General features: G+C 29.6%; 1 protein-coding gene across 3 annotated transcripts; it reads right to left on the bottom strand.

Annotated features, from left to right (window-relative positions):
* On the bottom strand, positions 1 to 20,832 carry LOC119671444 (motile sperm domain-containing protein 2-like). 3 transcript variants are annotated; one of them, XM_038082074.1, is made up of 4 exons: positions 20,715 to 20,832; positions 1,122 to 1,197; positions 859 to 968; positions 1 to 793 (listed from the first exon to the last, which is right to left on the bottom strand). In XM_038082074.1, the coding sequence occupies exons 1-4, from the start codon at positions 20,814 to 20,816 to the stop codon at positions 353 to 355; spliced, it is 729 nt and encodes a 242-aa protein (XP_037938002.1). In that variant the 5' UTR covers positions 20,817 to 20,832; the 3' UTR covers positions 1 to 352. The 3 variants fall into 3 exon arrangements, with proteins under 3 accessions (XP_037938002.1, XP_037938003.1, XP_037938004.1); XM_038082075.1 differs by lacking the exon at positions 20,715 to 20,832 and adding an exon at positions 18,404 to 18,540; XM_038082076.1 differs by lacking the exon at positions 20,715 to 20,832 and adding an exon at positions 12,657 to 12,780.
* Positions 20,833 to 21,812: the final 980 nt, after the last annotated feature.

Below are 21,812 nucleotides of genomic sequence, written 5' to 3'. Positions count from 1 at the left end.
CTTGGAAGGAGTTTATGCTAGATTTCTATTCATATTGTTTCTGACCATTTATTTTTTTTTGAGTTGGAGTAAAAGGAGAATATTTGTTCGAAAGCTCCAATTTTGATCTCACTTAATATAATCCGTAATGATAAATATTTTCATTTACATTTGATAAACTGAATATTCGGTGAAGGTCAGTTGTAACCGTAGTTCTACTATGTTCGCATTATTTGGTTCCGTTTGTAGCCTACAATGCTGTTATTTTATATTACAAACTATATCTATTGTCACAAACTGAAGTGAAGCTATTCAAGGTGTGCCGTATTTATTAAATATCCCAAAACTTTATTTTTATTCAAATAGTTTAATATCACCAGTAAAAGTCGATATATGTTAAAGATGCATTAAATGATTTAAAATGTTCAACTTTATACAGAGAAGTGTCATTACTTACATCACTAATATTAACAATATCTTTGCCGATTTGATCAACGTTCGATTTTGACTTTTCATTATTAGCATATTGTGCGATATCTGTTGAACCTTTGTATACACAAGTTAAACGATGCTCCTCTATGTTTGGACTGTTAGGAGGCACTTGCTTCCAAAATGTTGTCATTGGTTCCGATTGATCGATGTTTGAAGGCACTGGATGTACCATAACAAGAAATTTATCTTTTTCTTTTTTCAAACCACCATCGGCTAGTGTCTGATCTGGTTTTAATAAGATATTAACAGTGACCGATTCACCTTGATTCAAAACACCACATCGTGGTCGTACACGAAACTTCTCTGGAGATGTTGTTTGAATCTGAAATATAAGTCATAGTATATGGTTTATATTTCTTAGTTTTAAAAATATTTATATAAATTTACCTTATATGTGATCGGAACATTGGTTAAACTTGTAAGGTCCAATACACTTTCATTGCCATTAGTTGTGGAGAATGCAAGTGTATCAGTTGGAGAAACACGTAGTAAATCGTCTATATAAAATAGGTTATATAATTTGAATTAATTATATTCTAATAAAAATTACAATTATACATGTTTTTTTTTAGTTATTTAAAATTAATTTTTTAATTTGATTTCTATTACGAAACTAAATTTTTATTCAAAAACTGTTATGAATAACTTACGTTCCTGAGGTGTGTGTTGGTCCCTAAAATCTAACATTTGTGGCACTCTGGTAGGGCTGCTATTAGCAAAATGCACCTGAAATTAGAATAGGAAAAGAAATTAATATACTTTTTATAATAATAATTTAAAAAAAAAATTATAAATATTTTAAATGCTTTTCATTATTCTATAACAATCACCTGGTGTGAGAAATAAATGCAGTAATATATATGGGAACAATATATAATATTCAAAGGCATTCAATCATATACATACCAGAAGAAAAGTTATGTACTAATGAAAAACTTTCTTTCAATTTCAAAAATTAGCCATCATGATTACATACTTTTGATTTAAACATTAAAATTTGTTTACTGATAACCTAGGAAAATAAAGCTGTTTACTTCTTACTTCTTGTTTAAAGATATATTAGAAAAAATAGATATATATATGGAAAGTTTTAAAAAATTACAATTGACCGGTTTTTAGTCTCTTTGTAGGTCAATTAAAAACGAAGTACCTATAACCTTAATGAAAAACATCATTACAATATTTTCAGTTCACGGTGGGTCATCAGTTCGCTCAAAAGGAGGAGGTAGAAAGTAATGTTGCATATATAAACTGTTGTGGACTAATGATTTTAATGATTTCAATGGCAGATTAAACCTAGAACCAGCAAAATAGTAATAAAGTTATTAATATTTTTTTATTAATTAAAGGGAAATGATACAAAAAAATAGGGATCAATAAGGTGTCATCTTATTGAACAAGTGATAACACTTGTTATACAAATAGTTTACACTAAAGAATGGAATCTTCATCAGAGAGAGGTGAGGCAGTAACAGATTCTCTGTGTTAAATACAAAGATTATACAAAACTCCTTACTATAGTTGATATTTTCCTATTCAATAGTTCCTTGTATAGTAATTTTAAAAGTTTCTGTTATTGTGTGAATAAGTGATGTTTATATGATGACTATTGTTTTAAGACCACAATATTTTTTCTTTGTATTACTTTTCCTTTAAATGAAGTTAGTATACGAAATGGAAAAGCAGTCTGTTTCAAAGCTCCTAGGATTACAAGCAATGTATGATATGTGATGGTTTTAAGCATGTTTTAATTCCATCAATTTTTTCTGTATATCAAATGAGAAAACCATAATCGCAGATAAAATAATTACATACGTTAAGTTAGATTGAAATGACAGTCCAAAATCCACTTGAGCTTAAATAATGCTTATATACCTGTTTAGTGGTATATACAAATATATACTTAAATTTTTAAATAATTCACTTTTTCATTAATAGTTAATTAAATTTAATTAATATAAAAATATTTTTATTTAGTTTCAAAAATACTATCTAACATCAGTTAAAAAAATTATTTTATATAGTTAAAATTTTATCAAACTTTTTTAATTGTTTGGAGACTGTTGACCGATAAGGAATATGTACGTTTGCATAAACAATAATTATCGACACTATAAAAGTAATTAACACAACTTAATAAGTAAAAACAAAAATTATTTATCGAATATTTTAATGCAGCCGGGCCGTGGTTATTACTGATTCAATGCTCGCCTGACACTGTTCGAGATAAACTGGGTAAAGTAAGTAATAAGCACAAATGTGCAATGTGAACTAAAAACGGTTTTAAGTTCTATGCAGTATTCAAGATTATCACCCTAAATTCAATAAACGTAAGAGCTCTTCAACTATTCATGTCTTGCTTTCATTTAGTCAGAATGCATCTTTTTAAAATATCATAGTCTGTTTTTGTAGGGTTGATAAAAAAAATGTGTGACTAAAGATGACTTAATGAATGTTTTAATAAAATCAATTTTTTTTGTATATAAAATAAGAAGACCATCTTCACCATATGATTTGCTTAATATTGAGAAGATAACAATATGATAAAAACTGTTTTATTTTTTTTTTATAATTAAGTAATCATTTCTAACAAGCATAATAAAATTGTTACGATTATTAGTACTAAGTAGAGACTATGAAAAAACATTAAAAAACACATCTACATTAGCAATAATCTACCTGTAGCAATGCATTTATTAGAATAATTTGGGAAGTGTTACCTGTAGTCTGTTTTACATATACATAATAAATGTTTCATATGCCCATATAGTATAGTAACGAAAAGTAAAATGTTGATAAAAATGGTGTAAAAGTAACTAAACAATGTTTGAAACTCAATAAATTCACACGTTATAGATGAAAACTTCTGATCATAAGAACAAAATCTATTTTAAAGGCAAAAAAATTTTATATATTAGCAATAGTTGAAGTTAGAAATAAATATCGACATACAATGAGGTCTATTTAAAGAACCAGACATCATCATCTCATCAGTAAATACAATATCATATCTGTATATTCAAATTCTGCGTTATTGATGTCCCAAAAAAAAATTTTTTTTGGTCTAAATTCCCATAAAAGTTGTTTGTGTAATTTCTTGGTACTTGTCGATGAGGATATCCTTTTACATTTTGTATATCATAGCTTTGCTTAAGTAATTGGATTAATAGACACAAATATATAAATAGATATATGAAAAAATTGTTTTACAATCGCGGTTCGAATAATGGACTAGGCCAAATGACTCACTTGAACCACAGCGTACCTATCGCTATGCCAAAGATAGTGAACGTATAATGATAGAGGAACAGAATAATAAAAAATATAAAATTGATTTATTTTTGAAGATAATAATTATTTTTATAGCCAAATGTTATCAAAAATATCTTTCTTATTATTTTTTCTTTTAATCTGAATACCCATTTATCGAAGTATAGTGAATTTATTATATTTATTATTTGAAAAAATCTTTAATTAATTAAAAAGTGATATATTAAAAATGTGATCGTGGTTATCAATTACACTACTAAATTTAATTTATATTAGATCTGTTCCCTTACTTTTTAAGTAAAAATATAGCAAAGTTAAATATATAAATAATGCAATACTATTTTTACCTTTAACTAAAACCGTTTGCCCGTACATAGCTAAATATTTAATAAATAATATATTTTTAAATCATACTAAGCGTTTTTTATAAATAAAAACACTGCATTTTTTATTTCACATATATTTTTATAATATTTTTAATCTTAATAATAATTATGGAATTTATTTATTTATTCTTCGCAAAAGTATGTGTGAAATATTATACATACTATATTAGGATTAGGACTGATGAGCTGTCAGTCCAGTACAATAAATGTACCTATGGTAAGTTTTCTACAGAACGAAATGTATTTCGCTATCACAGTCTGCGGTCACCCACAAAATTATTCTTCAATTTCGCATAACTTATTTGTCGTTCACTAACACTAATTTCACATCTTTTATTTTTTATTGAAAAACTTTAATAATTATATATAAAAAAATATTTTAAAATTATTAATTCTTAAACTTTTTAGGTATGGCATATTTATGTTTGCAAGCGAATTTAAATTAACGGTCAATCTAAATATTGAGAATTGACCGAAGACCTTTTCTGCTTCGAAAATTGTTGCTTTGATGGAAATTGATGGTAAATTTAGGGAAATAGTAAATTATATCTGTATAGCAGCGAATGTTTGTATTTACAGAATTTCGAGTAGGGTAAATTAAATAAAAATTAAGTAAATTAGGTGTTGCCATTGTAAAAATTTTATAATATTGTAACAAATCTAGTCTGGCAATAACATCGTACAACATGGCAACACGGCAACACGGCGAGTTGGCAAGAAAGGAGAAAATTACAAAACAGAAAAAAAGAAGATGTCTGCTGCTAGTCGGAGAGTAGTTGAGTTGTTGACAATCCCGCGATTCGAACGGAAGCCCAAAGATAATTTGTAAACCATACATAAGTTCATAAATATTTTTAATTTAATAATTTTAGTTATATTTATATATATTACGATTAATAAAAACGTAACAATTGGTGTCAGAAGTGGGATTGTCAACAAACTGTGTTAAAAATGGTTAAATTGGCTGATTTAAAAATTCCACAATTGAAGAACGAGCTACAAGCACGTAATTTAGCTATTGATGGATCAAAGGCAAATTTACAAAGTCGACTACGCGATGCAATGGAGGCAGAGGGTATAGACGCAGACGAATTTGATTTCGAAGTTCCAGAAAGCTCCTCTAAGACAGAGTTAAAATCGACACAAGCAGATTCTTCACTAAAACTAGATACGAATGCGATATTAGCTGCCATTAAACAAATGAGTACAGAGAACTCAACAGCAATGTCACAAATGTCGGTTTAGCTGCGAGAAAATTCATCTCAAATGGAGGCACGATTTATGCAGCTGCAAGAACAGTTAACAAGTGATAATGCGCAAATACGCCAACAAGTGGAAAAGTTTGAAGATAAGCTACGGGATCTGAAGAGGGACGAAGAGGAGCTTAAATCCGAAGTGCTACAACTAAGCAGTCGTGTTCGTGATTTACAAGTACATAGCATAGCAGCACCAATATGCGCTCCAAAGCACAAAGCTCCAATGTTTGACAGAAGTGTCCCATTGCAAATATTTAAGCTTCAATTCGAAAAAACAGCGGTGGCTAATAATTGGAATACCGAAGATAAAGTAGCTGCGTTATTTATTTCGTTGAAAGGTTCCGCAGCAGAAATATTACAAACCATACCCCAGTATGAAAGAGAAAATTATGATACCTTGATGTCCGCATTAGAAAGGCGATTTGGAAGTCAACACAGGCAACAAATATACCAAATCGAACTACAAAATCGATGCCAAAACTCAGGTGAGACTCTCCAGAATTTCGCAGCTGATGTTGAGAGATTGGCACATTTAGCAAATGCAGATGCATCGGTAGACTATATCGAACGCGTAAAAATACAAAGCTTCATTAATGGTATACGAGACGTAGATACTAAACGTGCGGCACTTGTACTGCCTAAAAGAACATTCGCTGAAACGGTGTCACATGCGCTTACTCAAGAAACCGCATCACTTGCCACTAAGCCCATTCACAAGGTTCATAAAATGGAATTGGAAGAATCAGCAGTTGTAGAAAGAATTGTCACGGCAATTAAAGACACATTGGTGCCTTTTACCAAAACGACGGGTAAATGCTATAATTGTGGAAAACAGGGCCATTTTGCACGCAATTGTCGAGTTCAGCGAAACCGCTCTAATGCCGAACCAGCAAGAAGCAGCGCTGGAGATGAGGATAAGCAATTCTTACCCAACTCGTTAAACTAAAACGAACCAGTCCCAAGGGGCGGAAACTGGTTCCTACAACTATTGGCCCCACAGTATCAATCTCACAAATTAGTCGCCACAAAACAAATATTACAGTTAACGGAACTGTCAACGATCGTCCATTAATGCTAACTCTCGATACTGGTGCGTCGCATTCAATCATTCGCCGTAACATAATAAAGGGAAAGATAGAAACTTTGTCTGGTTACAAACTGCGAACAGCAACTGGAGAAGAAGCTACTATTGCTGGTAAAATGTCTTGCGAGACTCGGATGGGCACTATGGCGGTCAATCACACCTTTATTGTGGCCGACATCATGGACGACGTAATAATAGGACTGGACTTTATGTCTAAACACGGAGTGATGTTAGACTTAAAGAAGAAAATACTATCTTGCGGAAATATGGAAATGCCACTAAATACTGGATATGAAACTAGTGTAGAGGTCAAGGCGGTAACAGTTAACGACAATCAGAATATTCCACCAAAATCTGAAGCGGTTGTGTGGGCGAAAATGGCTGAAGGATGTGGGCCCTCCAACTTGTGGGTTGTAGAACCAACCAGCACCAATACCAATGTATTGGTGGGTAAAACGCTTGTTAAAACCAGAAGTGATGCGAGAATTCCAGTAAGAGTCTTGAATGAACTGAATACGCCAGTAACGCTTAAAAAGGGCGTAGTTATTGGACAATGTCATGCCGTGGAAGCGGTGATACTATGCGATGAGTCTCAAAACAAACCTGTCGCCATTCACCAGCAAATAAGTCCTGACCTTTTTTCGAGGTGTCTTGAAGATGTTAAAGGGAATGATAAAATGAAGGTCAAAAAGCTACTGCACAAATACTCTTCGATATTTGCTACTGAAGATAGCAAACCCGGAAGAACTGCCATCGTGAAGCATAGGATAGATACTGGCGGCGCGAAACCTATTCGGCAAACTCCACGTAGGGTCCCGCTTGCTAAACGAGAAGAGGCTAATCAAATAATAGATAAAATGCAGAAAAGTGGTGTAATTAAACCGTCAACGAGCCCGTGGAGCTCTCCAGTTGTACTAGTAAAGAAAAAGGACGGAACCACACGATTCTGCGTGGATTATCGGAAACTGAACGATATCACTAAAAAGGATAGCTATCCATTGCCTAGAATCGATGACACTTTAGACACACTATCTGGAGCGAAATGGTTTTCCACGTTAGATCTTCAAAGTGGTTATTGGCAAGTCGAAATTGAGGAGAAGGATCGTGAGAGGACGGCGTTCAGCATAGGCGATGGGCTATGGGAGTTCACAGTGATGCCGTTTGGATTATGTAATGCACCAGCAACGTTCGAGCGACTTATGGAGCAAGTGTTAAAGGGACTTCATTGGAAAACATGCCTGGTGTATCTCGACGATATTATTATCATGGGAAAAAGTGTTGATGACCACTTGAAAAATTTGGAGGAAGTCTTTCAACGAATCGCGGCAGCTGGATTACGCTTGAATCCCAGAAAATGCTCTTTGATGAAAACGCAAGTTACATATCTCGGACATAAAGTGACGACGTAAGGCATTCATACCGATGAGGAAAAGATAAATGCAGTGAAAGATTGGCCTAGACCAACAAACATACATGAATTGCGAAGTTTCCTTGGCCTATGCACCTACTACCGTCGATTTGTCCCAGGATTCGCCAATATAGCAAGAAGTCTGCATGAGCTTACTCAAAAGAATAGAACATTCATGTGGCAAAACGATCAAGAGAAAGCTTTTCAACAATTGAAGCAAGCTCTTTGTACAGCACCAATGCTAGCATATCCAGTACCAGGGCAGGAATTTATTTTAGACACCGATGCGAGCGCTTACGGAATTGGCGGTGTTCTTTCCCAGCTTATCGATGGTCAAGAAAAAGTGGTGGCATATTTTAGCAGGATTCTTGGAAAGCCAGAAAGAAATTATTGTGTAACCCGAAAAGAGCTGCTGGCGGTAGTGGAATGTGTAAAACACTTTCATAAGTACTTGTATGGTCAAAGATTTCGTTTGAGAACAGACCACGCAGCGTTGAGATGGTTATTACAATTTAAAAGCCCAGAAGGACAAATCGCTCGATGGATAGAAAGGCTACAGAACTATGATTTCAAAATAGAGCACCGGAAGGGTGTCCAACATGGAAATGCTGATGCGTTATCGCGACGACCTTGTCAGTTAGAGTGTAAACATTGCAGTAAAAATGAATTAAAGGAAGGAATCGTTGATATTCGTTTGACAAGTTTACAACCAGCAGAAGATTGGAACCCAACCAATATAAGAAGCAGTCAACTAAAAGATCCTGATCTTACAATGTTACTAAAGTCCAAAGAAGAGCGATCACGGCCAACCAAGGAGCAGATATCCTCCGAAACCCCCACTGCAAAGGCATATTGGGCACAATGGGACAGCATCCATCTAGTCAATGGGGTCCTTCACCGTAGTTGGGAAAGTGAAGATGGCAAGCGTTCTCGACTCCTAATTATCGTTCCGAAATCCAAAATTGCAAATGTGTTAGAAGAGTTTCACGATGGGCCAAGTGGAGGGCACCTTGGAATCACAAAAACTTTAGACAAGATCAAACAGCGGTTCTATTGGGTTGGTTGCCGTGAATCGGTAACGGAGTGGATTCGAAATTGCTCAAATTGTATGGCAGCAAAAGGTCCTAAGGTAAAAAGCCGAGGTAAGCTGCATCAATATAACGTTGGAGCACCATTTGAACGAGTTGCCATGGATGTAGCGGGCCCATTTCCAACCAGTGATGCCGGGAACAAATATTTACTCGTTGTTATGGATTATTTTAGTAAGTGGCCAGAAGTATACGCTTTACCGAATCAAGAGGCAAAAACAGTAGCAGAAGTGTTTGTACAAAACTGGGTAACAAGATTCGGAGTCCCAATAGAGTTGCACTCCGACCAAGGTAGAAACTTCGAATCCACAATATTCCAAGAAATTTGTACAATGATGGGCATTAGAAAAACAAGGACAACGGCTCTGCATCCACAGTCAGACGGCATGGTAGAAAGATTCAATCGGACTCTAGAAGAACATTTGCGAAAAGTTATAAATAAATGCCAACGAAATTGGGACAAGCACATCCAAATGTTTTTGATGGCATATCGATCGGCTAAGCATGAGACAACGGGTCACACACCAGCGCGTGTGGTTTTTGGATCTGAATTGCGGCTTCCTTGCGACCTTAAGTTTGGAGCAACTAATGCGGTTGAGCACAGTGAAGAAAACTACTGCGATATGATGAAAAACGAAATGAATGAATTACACCAACAAGTAAGACAACACAGCCAGCTGATGAGTAATAAGATGAAAGATCGATTTGACCGAGCAGCAAATTCTGAGGGATTCGAAGAAGGCGATTTGGTGTTGCTATATAACCCCCAACGTAAGAAAGGTTTATCTACGAAATTACAAACATCTTGGGAAGGACCGTATATGATTATGAAACGGTTAAATGACGTTGTGTACCGTATCCAGCGTTATGGAACGACTTGTTGCAAAATGAAGGTAGTGCACCTGGAGAGGCTTGCTCCGTACGGTTCTAAAGGATTTGTGCCTGATCGGGTCGATCAGGCTTAAGTGGAAGGCAGTGTAACAAATCTAGTCTGGCAATAACATCGTACAACATGGCAACACGGCAACACGGCGAGTTGGCAAGAAAGGAGAAAATTACAAAACAGAAAAAAAGAAGATGTCTGCTGCTAGTCGGAGAGTAGTTGAGTTGTTGACAATCCCGCGATTCGAACGGAAGCCCAAAGATAATTTGTAAACCATACATAAGTTCATAAATATTTTTAATTTAATAATTTTAGTTATATTTATATATATTACGATTAATAAAAACGTAACAATATGTTTAATAAATAAGTAAATTTGAAAACTTTTAACCAAAAATGATAAATAAATGCAATAAATAAATATTTACATCCCAAGGAAATTTCAATTTACTTTATCTCAATTTACTCGAACTAGAACACGGTCATAATTGTGTTTAATATTTTTTTTTAAAGAATAATTGTTAATCAATCAATTTCAGTTATACGTAGTTTTTAATTTCCTTTATTAATGAATTAAAAAAAATTTAAAGTAGTAGCTGAAAGCGATAGGTAGGTGAAATGCAAGAAAGATTAAATCTTTCTCAAAAATATCGAAGAAAGTGAAATAAAATATTAATTAATTATATAAAACATTTTAGCTGAAATTATTTTCAATGTTAATAATTTATATTAATTATTCAAATCGCCACATCATTTCGACTTATAACTCAATTCGCTTTACATAAATTTGCCACCAGAAGCCAATTTCGCTTTATGTATGATCAAGCATTGGCGAAAATGAAAGGAAAAAAGGAGTCATAAAAATCACTTGTGAAATTATGTTTTAAAAGTGTATTCGTTGACGAATATGAGTAACGGTTAATGATGCAAGAATTTAATTTCAGTTAAATATAATTTTTAATAATAGTTATGAAATATTTAAATTAATAAACGATTTATTTATAAGTGCTATTTAAATGAAAATTGTGTGTTTTAAAAACAAAGAATTATATTTATATGTAGGTGTGAAAAATATTGTTCACTTTTGGACAGATAAAAACCTGAGCAACGCCATATTGAATTATGTGGCGTTATTATATTTTAAAATTGCGTTCGTTAAGAGAGTAACGGTTAATGTTGGAAAAAATTGATTTCAATTAAATATAAGTTTCGGGACTAACTACTAAATATTTCAGTTAATAAGTGATTTATTCATAAGTGCTATTAAAATAAAATGTGTGTTTTAAAAATAAAGAGAATTATATTTATGCGTTTGAAAAACATTTTTTAATTTTTCATTTTTGAAAATATGAAAAACTAAGCAACGCCATCTTGAATTTTGTGACGTATGAATGCATTTGAATTAAATAAAAAATATCAGACAACTTCTATATTTATTAAAATTCGGTATAACATAAATTTCTGTAAATAAATTATTTGCATCATTTGTTGTAAAAACAAATTATCTTGAATTTTGTGAAGTATTAATGCATTTGAATTAAATAAAGTTAATAATCATAAAAGTTTTATAATTATTAAAATTCGGTATAAAATAAATTTCTGTGAATAAGTCTATCATTTGTGTCATAAAAATTGTATTGTAAAAATAAATAATTCAATAATTTTAAAAGCAATTGATTATGTGAAAAATTTAAAAATTTTTGAAGCTGTGCAACGATTTAATTATTGCATTCTTATAAGTTGGGTGTTGCCATACCAAGGTAAGTCAGCAAAAATTTTTATAACAATTAGTTTTTTCTACATATTAAGAAAAGTTTCTTGGCATTTGTCTTAATTTAATTTTTGTGTTTTCTATTTATTTCCTATTAAGTTTTTATTAAAAAAACATTTTTATTGGTATAATGGGATATTTACAAAGAGATAAATATTCCTTTTGAATCAGATTTGAATTTGTAACGGTTATCTTTGGATAATACAGCATCTAAAAATTTGGTTAAAAACTTAAATTTAAATCAGACTCTCTTAAAATAAATTGAAATTATTACAATACATGTGTAAAATATATATATAAATTTATATAATACTATTTGGCTATTTTTATTATTGTTACCATATATTATACTACTAATATAATACAGAAATTTGACTATGTTTATTATTGTTACCATATATTGTGCTTTGTGACAATTTCAAGAATTCAATTTAATATTAAACAAAACTTCAAACAATTATTAAGCTATTATAACTCGTTAAAATTTTAATTTATGAGTTTGTTATACTAATTTAATCATTTTAATCATATGTATTAAAAATTTTAATTAACTTGTTTGAATTATACAAATGGGAGACTCTGAGAACTAATTACTTCTTTATTTGTATGCGTATATTTTAGTTTTCAATTTTTTACTTTCCATATTATGATTTATTCTTTATAATTTATATGTTATTATTGTTTATACTATAAAACATTTATTAGCAATTTAAACAAATTTGTCACAAATTTTGCATATATCCTGGAAATGAAATTTATATGATGGCCACCTTAAAAAGCAAATTCTCAAGTAGCCTTTCGATTGCTGAAATTATGTTTGATTAAACGCAAACGTATTGCATTAATGCAAAAACTGGCACACAAAGTGCAATCTGTAAAATTTAATTGACATTATTTGGTGCGTTTAAAAAGTAAGATTTAGGGTGGGCAACGATTATTGATTTTACAAAAATGACACTTCAAAATATAATATGCAATGTTTAGTTTTGTTTATAAACTGTTAGAATATATTTCTAAACATAAAATAAATAAAACCAACCGATTGTGTTGTTGTTTTCTTAGCCAGTACACTTATTTTATCGTTATTTCTATTCACTATGAGTAAAAAATTTTAAGTTTATTTATAACGAATTCAATTTTATCTTTGTGTAATTATACGTTGCTTAATTAATTGTGATTATTTGAAAATAATGTATTCTTTTAATTTTATAATTTATTAATTTCATTTGCAAATCACTTTATTTATGATTTAATTTTATTTGCAAGATTTTGACGTTTGGTTTGCAAATTTTTATTTCACTATTTTGAAGCTTAAAGCTTTGAAAGCTTTAAACATTTACAGCGCTGCCAGACGGTTGGTATTGTAAAACGAAAAGTGTTTATATTTGAGTTTACATTAAAAACTGCTTTGAGTGAACTTTTTAAATTTTTTTAAACTAAATTGAAAATCAAATTTATAATTTCCGCTGATGGTAAGTAAAAGTGATCAATTTTAAATAAATTATTAAAATGAAATTATATATATTAATATTAATATTAATATCGTAATAATAATTATAGATTTTATGTAAGATCTATTTTTAGTGCTGGGTGTACGCTTGTTATTAACATTTACTTAGAGTTTAACAATTTTAACTGTAAAACATAACATATGTTATTATTTAAGCTACACATAATAAAACAACTAATTAAAAAAATGGTCATAAGTTTTATATGTTCATAAAAATCGATAATACTCTTAGTATTTTATTTAAAAATTTATAATTGACATATATTGCTTCACATAGCTAATAGCTATTCAAAATTCGAAATGATTGAAAAATGAATTTAATATGTATAGTATCATGTAGATATTACATATCAATAGGTTTTATTTTTAATGCAATTTAAATTTCTCGGGAACAACGTTGTTACAACAGATTTTAATATACTTGGTTATTTTGTTTATTATATTATATCGAGATTTTAACTGGGACTGGAAAATAACAATTGTACCCAAAATTTCGTCGGTAGATTCTAATAGCAAACATGTTGACAGTCCATAAAGGCCATCTCTTTTTAACTGCTTCGTTATTTCTTTTTTCTTAAGTGATGTTTTTGGACAAACTTGCCATGCAGCTGTGTACCAATAATCACTTGACCAGAACGGCTCGCAGTATTTTTCCTAGAAGTTTATTTAAATGCAAGTAAGGTCCTATTATATGCATTCTGAAGTCATGGAAAGTAATTTTGTATACAACAAATTTACAATTACAAGTACACAAATAGATTCATAGTAATATATTCATTAAATATATAAAACAACAGATGCCAAACTGTTTACACCTGTTAGCTAACTGAAGCCAACAGCAATTATTTCCATAGATAATTCTGTAAATTTGCATGATAATAGTGTGCACTAATGGGGCACTATGTCTTAAAGATGTGTACCTATAGAATGGGTTTAGACGAAGACAACAATAGCAAAAAAGGCTCTATAGAAAGAACAAAATGAATTTTAGAATACATAATTCAATACCATAGCTCCGAGAATATAGCCGTAATTATAAAATTAATAGGACAATGGTAATAGGGCGTTTCATGGAAACTGAATTTGGTTACTTCCTGATGTACGAAGAAATTTGAGGGTTATACCTGGATGTACAAATTTTTGGTAAGAATTACTACTAGGTCGTGTACATGAATTGGCGTATGTGTTTTGTACTAATATTGGAAACTGGGTACTAGTAAAGTTTTTTTTTATACTTTAAAGTTTAACTGTACTTTTATAAGTAATAAATAACACATATATATGTTTAATAATTACATATATACATATACGTAACTTTTCTTCAAGTAAGCAACTCTAAACATACTTTAGAATATTTTGTAGTACTAAGTGTGAAAAGTAAGTAATATAAATCAACTTCATTTTGGAGAGGTTAAACATTTATTATGACAAATGTGTTTCTTTAAAAACGAGTTTTATTACTATTTTGCTCTTCCTACTGACAGATAAAAGAATTCTTAAATAGAAATATTTGAAAGCCAAAAACAGGTTTACGTATATAAATAATAGGTAGAAAGTAAATGACACGAAATAATTCTTCATAATTATTAAAATCTTTTCCATTCTTTTGTTATTTTTAGCAATATAGGCAACTAACATAAATATTACCTATAATTAATAGCATTGCTATGCTAACTTTCCATAATTTTGGTGAACTTACCTTAATATCTACTTTTTATGTATTTGTGTTGCAGTGCTTCATGTAGCGGTTATATTGTATATAATAGTAGTGACTTTAATTTGATTTATTCTCTTGTACTTACAATTTGTTCTTTACCTTAGTATCTAAGATTTATTCTTATATATCATGATAAACCGCAATACTATTGACGTTATACTACGTTAATAAGTATTGGATAACCCTAATCTGTCAAAATGACAAGAATAGTCTAAACTCTATAAAGTACAGAGACAGCTTAGAAAAGTCCCTGAATGAAATTAAGTTTTTGAAAAACTATGATAATGATAAAGAATAATAATGATGGTTTGAAGAACACTTAAATAAAGATTTAAAATAAAAATATAGGTACTCAGTAAATAAGGTAATAAAATATGTGTAGAGATAAAAAAAATAGGATGTCATTAGTTAGATAAAGATTATTAATTAATAAATAAATAAAAGAAATGCTGTTCTGAACGCCGCAGAAAAATTGGTACTGGTAAACCATTAGTAACTTGAACAGCGGTAGCGGTAGTAGCATAATTATCTAAGTAAATAACTGCATAGATACCATTCCTTTTTGTGAAGGGGTTCAACTCGATTTTAAATTGCTATTTGCTTCAAACCTTACAAAGTCTAAGCAGAGCGAAAATATACTATATGTTGTTAGTAAAAATTAATTATATTTATTCATACCAATCTTTTAAAAATATTAGTAGTAGTCGAATTGATTAAAAAAGAGTAATCTATCGCGCATTTTTGAGAATATCGGTTGTATTCTCCTTTAAAAGATAATTTTCTTCTAGCTATTGTTGAATGTTCTGAATCATTTAGGAAATCTAGAAATTTTAACATGAAAGAAAATAAACTATATATACTATATAAACACTATTAAGATATTATAAATAGATTAAAAAAAAACTTGATAGATCAAAACTTTAATTATTCGAATTGTTTTGCACTTTCCTTGGGATTCGACTGTAAAGATATTTTAAATTTATTCTAAAATTTATTAAAATAAACCGGGATTCCATACATTCTTTTTAAAAATTTGCTTAAATAAATATAAAGTCTTCCTTAAATTTTCTTCACTTTTAGAGATGAGATTTATTAATATTCGTAAGAGTAATTTTCTTTTTTTCTTTTATTGAAGAAGATTGTTTGTTTGTCCTAAAACCAGGTTTTATATTAGGGTTAATTTGATGGAAGTACATAATATCTAAAATCTCTGTTATCTATAATTTTCGGCTCTTCACAGTTTGTTTTGTTGCTTGGATATGTGATATCCGATATATAAAAGTAATATTTAATTTAGAATATGTGTGGGAAATAAACAATACCACAATAAATGCTGCAATAAAATAATTTTTTATTGAAAATAATTATTTATTTGCATTACACATCAAAAAGTTTGGTCTTGTCTTATCTACCGAAGTGAAATTTCAAATTAAAATTTCTTTTATGAGTACTTGCTATATATCTTAATTCAAAAAAGCTTGTACGGGTGGTTTAGAAGTTTCTCACTGCTTACTAATACAACACGATATGCCTATCGTACTATAAGTAATATATAGTAAGTAGTGTTATCAATGTATACAAAAAAGCAGTTTAGTAAATAAAAACCAACTGAAATCATTTTAATATTTTCGAAAAACCAAAAAAAGGCGAAATAAGTCTAAAGACTTATTTGTTTTTTTTTTTTTGAAACGTCATGTTTTGGTCGTGAAACGAGAAAATTAATTTTTTTATGTGCGAAATAAATATCGTGATAATATGCAGTAAAATTCTTTATAATACTTAAATACAAATGCTAATATATATATATATATATGAGTTAGAAATACTTTCAATTGAAATAGACGTGTTGTTTCGAAGAGGTTTTTTGAAGACTTTGACACTTGAAGGAATTCATTTGCTTAGCCAAAAATATTTCTCATAATATATTTTGTGTTTTATATGTTAAGTGTATGTGTATAGTAGTAATACACACATAAATACACACATAAAAATATTGGAATAACACAAAATAGTAAGTCTCAATGGTAAGAACAAAATAGAAAGGGTTAAAGGGTATGAGGGTAAAATGTTTGAGGCGTATAATGCAACATCTTGAAATCATCTCTTATATTTCTAACATTCATTGATCATGTAGCAAAATCTGCAATTAGTGTTAAATGTCGTAATATAATCTGGAACTCGTTACAACTAACTATTTGTCTTGAATGTCTAGATTTGGTCGAAAAATAAATAACTAATCTGTAAAACAATTATGTGATATTAATGCTGATTCAAAAAAAAAAAGAAATTAGATCCATTGACAAATTTGATGAAGACGAAGAAAATATGTACGCAATAATTTGTTTTAAATTTCTCGTTTAAGCTATGCGCTACAATCTATGAAAGTACATACTAATCAATTTCCTACATCCAAAAAATATTGCTAGGAAGTTCTTTGGATTATACTATATCAAACATTATTTATTTACGAAATAAATACAATTTTGGCGTTCAAGTTTTATGTCACGTAGGTGAGAAGTTGAATCTTTTAAGGTTGCAAATTTTTAGTACTATTTTTGCAGGTGTGAAACTTGGTTTCACAACCAAAAGAATAAAAAACAATCTCCGAGCTTTTGTAAATAGATGTCTGTAAATAATTATTGTTATATTTTCAAATCAATTAAACATGCGTGATATTAGAATCATATAGTTAGAAGACCGTTTGGATGAATAATCATACGGTACTTAAAAAACAAAGTGAAATATATTTAACAACTCTTCTTGATACCCGGCACATTTTAGAAGTGAGGATTATATTACATGGCGGTGCTCCATATTGGCAGATATAAATGCGATATACATATATTCGACGAATGACAGAAAGTACAACTATACTGGTGTATATGTTGATCCTTTTTTCGAGTCAGCGCAACTGGGCAGTTTTACTCTTTGATAGCTGAGGGTACTATAGGGTCCCACCCATCTTATTGACTAATTTATGTATTGCCTATAAGCTTCATGATTATTCAGTGATTGATCTAAGATTTGCGTACCTCCCCGTGCGGAGAGTGATAACTTTAAAAGTAGATAGTGGTATAGTGAAAGACATAACGAAAGCGATTTGATAAAGACTATTCGCACCATCTTACATTAAAATACGTATTTTTTATTATTAATAATATAAATTTTATTTCATTCAAGTCAATAAGTTGAAGTAGTTATATCGAAAGTACAGGTTACATGCTTGCGCTCCATGTTCGCAGATATAAATGCGATACACATATATTCGAAGAATGGCAGAAGGTACAACTATACTGGTGAAGTGGAAGACATAAGACATCGATTTTATAAAGACATTTTAGAGCCTTTTACACTAAACAACACATTATTAAACAACACTATTGCATTTTATTTCATTTGTTCTTCTTAGTCTGATTTATAAGCTTAAGTTATATCGAAAGTATTAACAATTTAGATGTCTGTTCATAAAAGCAAATATTTTAAAATACTTTATTAAATGTATTGTTTGAAATGTCCATAATTAATATTTAATAATTTAATAACTATTTTGATCACATACCCTAGGCATCTTTAGAATTTTTAATCGTTGACTTATTTCCGTATTTAATTTTGTCACAATTTTTCCGGATTCTTTTTTCGTTTCAACTCAATACCATAATATACATAAATGTATATATATTCAATATCAAATGATATACATAATATAAATGCTGTCAGCGCTAATTTCAGAACACGTTCAATATTTCAAAACCGATATCAAAATTTTCTTATATTCTACAAATTCTATTGATATTTGCAATTTTTGTAAATGTCAAATAATTCTATTTAAAATAAAACTATAAATTGCCAAATAGCACCAAAACGGTAATAATACAACAACAATAAACAGAATTATTTCATTAAGAAATTGAAATTCTTTAATACTTTATTTAGCGTAAAGCAACACAACACACCACTAAATTCAAAAAACAACTAAAAACAAATTCTCAAAGCCAGTGGAGTGTGGCCAAAATCACTTGAGTGACCCCATCAAGAAATACATTTTCAAACGGTGTGAGTACATTGAGTAACGAAGAGAATTTTAAAACATGCACGCATTGATCAAAAGCAATCAAAACGCATATATAATTGTTATTGTATTCATTCATACACAAAAACCAATAGCTTGCGTTTGCTCCCCAACATAAATATTTACGTCAATTTACTGTCCCCCACACCCACATTCAAAACCATTAAAAAATATTTCTTTCCTATACCTGGTATATTATTGTATTAAAACTGTACAAATTTTATATATGTAAACTATAGCGAAATATGAAGATTTTTACTCACACACATACACACGGTTCTTCTGAATGCTTACGAATGTGAAGCAAAACAAATCAAGCAATAAAACAAATTTAAGTGAGAACAGTTTTTTTTACTCGAAATAATTTTACATGCCATCACAAAAACAATGTAAACTACAGACTGTTCATGGTGTGATTAGTTTTTTTGAATTCACCATGTACTAAATCCGGTCTTGGCTTAAGTTGAAATTTATTTGAGAATAATGTGCTGAGAGAATATCAACCACTTTCAACAATGGGCAGAAATATGTCAATATCCATGGACGCTACGTCATGCACAGCAAACGAACTTATACTTTTGTTGACTATTATAGGTACATACATAAGTAATTTTGTGATGCGCTACATTTTGGTGGAATGTGGACGGAATTTATTATAAGCGTTTGGTTATATATCATTATATGTCGGATATAATTTAAATATTGTATCTTAGTGGCAATTATTCATAAATTAAGAATTATACTGTGTTTAGACAGCTAAATTTTCCTAATTTGGTTAAAATTAAATTAAGTTAATTTAGAAAGTGTTCATGCTGCCCCAAATTAAGGGAATCATATGTTTTTGTTTACAAATCGAATGTTAAAAATTACATGCTCCAAACACCATTTCTATCTGGGATATTTTAAAAGCTGATTATTATAACTACCATACAAAGGCTGGCATTCAATACTTTTATTAGCTTTAGAGGATTGCAGGTATGTGAATATAATTTTTCACTATATTTTAAATTAATAACAGTTACAGTTTTTTCTCTACAATTAAATTTATAAATTTGCACTATTTTCAAAATATTTCCAAATATTTATATTTATTAAAGTCAACTGTCATTGACATTTATATAAAAAAATTGTCATTTTTTTCTTATCTCAACTTTATCTTTCGCTTACAATTTATCTTATGCATACTTGCATTTGAAATATCCCTTAATATCAGCTTTCGCATCAATGAAATTAAGGTCATTTTCCTTAATTTCAATCTAAACTCAAAACTGAATTTTGTATGGAAAAAACAACTTAATTTCGTTGAAATGAAGATGAAATCAAGATTTTTGCGAAATTAATGTGTGTCTGAACATAGTATTATTGACAATTCAATTAAAAATGAATTGAAGTAGGATTGTTAACACATAGCTTTAAAAGGAAAAATAGGCAGTGATTAAAGGTGATAATATTTTGACTCACATACAAATGTCAAATCTAAAGTTATTAAGATAAAAAATATGCAAAAGTTTTCCACGGACATTTTTGGTGATATTTTATTTTTCACCTGTTTTTTTTATGATCAGATACAAGCTACTTGTTGGTTATAATGTAAATAGTTGTAGCAATAAACAAAAAAAAAATCAAAAATTATGTGCGGACTATTAACTAATTAAGAAATTCGAATATTTCCTAAGACCACTGATGGTGACATTAAGCTGTTACTGTTTATTTTTTGCGCTTTTAGCGGTTTTGTGTGACATTTTGACTATTATTTATTTTTATGTTTATACTTAAAATAAGTTGAACACTAACTACTTACGTGTGTGGAGTAAATAAGTCTACTTTGTAATTGATTTGCCTTAAATTTAGTAGAGAAATTAACTTGGCGTCTACACTGGATAGATTTTGGCAAGTTTTTCATGTTCGAATCGAAATATATATTGTTTTTAAATTTCGTCTGTGAACAAAAAATTTTATTTGTCAGTGAAAAATTGGAGAGTGTTTCCAAAAATTAAATGTTTTATTTTGTTTTATTTCATTTGAAATTTATTTGCATCATCAATATTACAACTTACAAATTCAACATAATTTTTACTGAAAGAAAATATTCGATTAAAGTTTCATATCGTTTCCTTGCCACATTGACAATGATGTTACGATTCTCAGATGTTCTCCTTGTAAATTTACTGGTGGAACGTACTTGTGTATACTCATAGTTACTTGAAGTTGCAACGAGTAGCTTTTGAAATATACCAATTAATTCACTCTTTTCTTTTTATGTAACAAAAACACTACATAAGTATATTATTGCTCAGATATATGTTATATATTATTAAATATTTAATTGTGATTAGTATTATGGGATTATAAAATTAAAACTTAATTTAAATGCTTATAAAGTAACATGATTTTATATTATAGTCTTAAAGTTGGAAAACTTGTCCGAGAAAAATATAAAGTTATTAAAATTATGATGTATGTACAAAAAAAAGTATTTATGTATTACCTACATACTACAATGGAGAAGGAAAGGTTTTGAAAGATTCCTATCAATTGTTTTAATATATCTTTAATATAAGAATTCTAAAAATAAACTACTGTTTCTATCTAAGGGTTATACGCAGATAGTCTTAGTTTATGTCTTGTAGCCATTTATCTTTTTAGAACACAAAGTTCAGCACATCGTTCCTAACAGACGTTTAAAAAGCAAGTTTCCTATCTGGGTTACAACATCATTATTAAATATATGTATTCCTTGTGTTTTGGTGCAACTTTTCTTAAAAATTAAAGTTTTATATTTGTTTTTTTGGTTTTTCTTGTAATAGCGAAATAAATATATTATATATAAATATATTATAAATAATATATATATAAATATATATATATAAATATATAAATAAATAAAAAAATAAAAATA

This window comes from Teleopsis dalmanni, chromosome 1 (genome assembly GCF_002237135.1).
Source record: "Teleopsis dalmanni isolate 2A chromosome 1, ASM223713v2, whole genome shotgun sequence".
NCBI classification, from domain to species: Eukaryota; Metazoa; Arthropoda; class Insecta; order Diptera; family Diopsidae; genus Teleopsis; species Teleopsis dalmanni.
The sequence above is the reverse complement of the archived record's forward strand: the minus strand, read 5'-3'. Positions and strand labels throughout refer to the sequence as shown.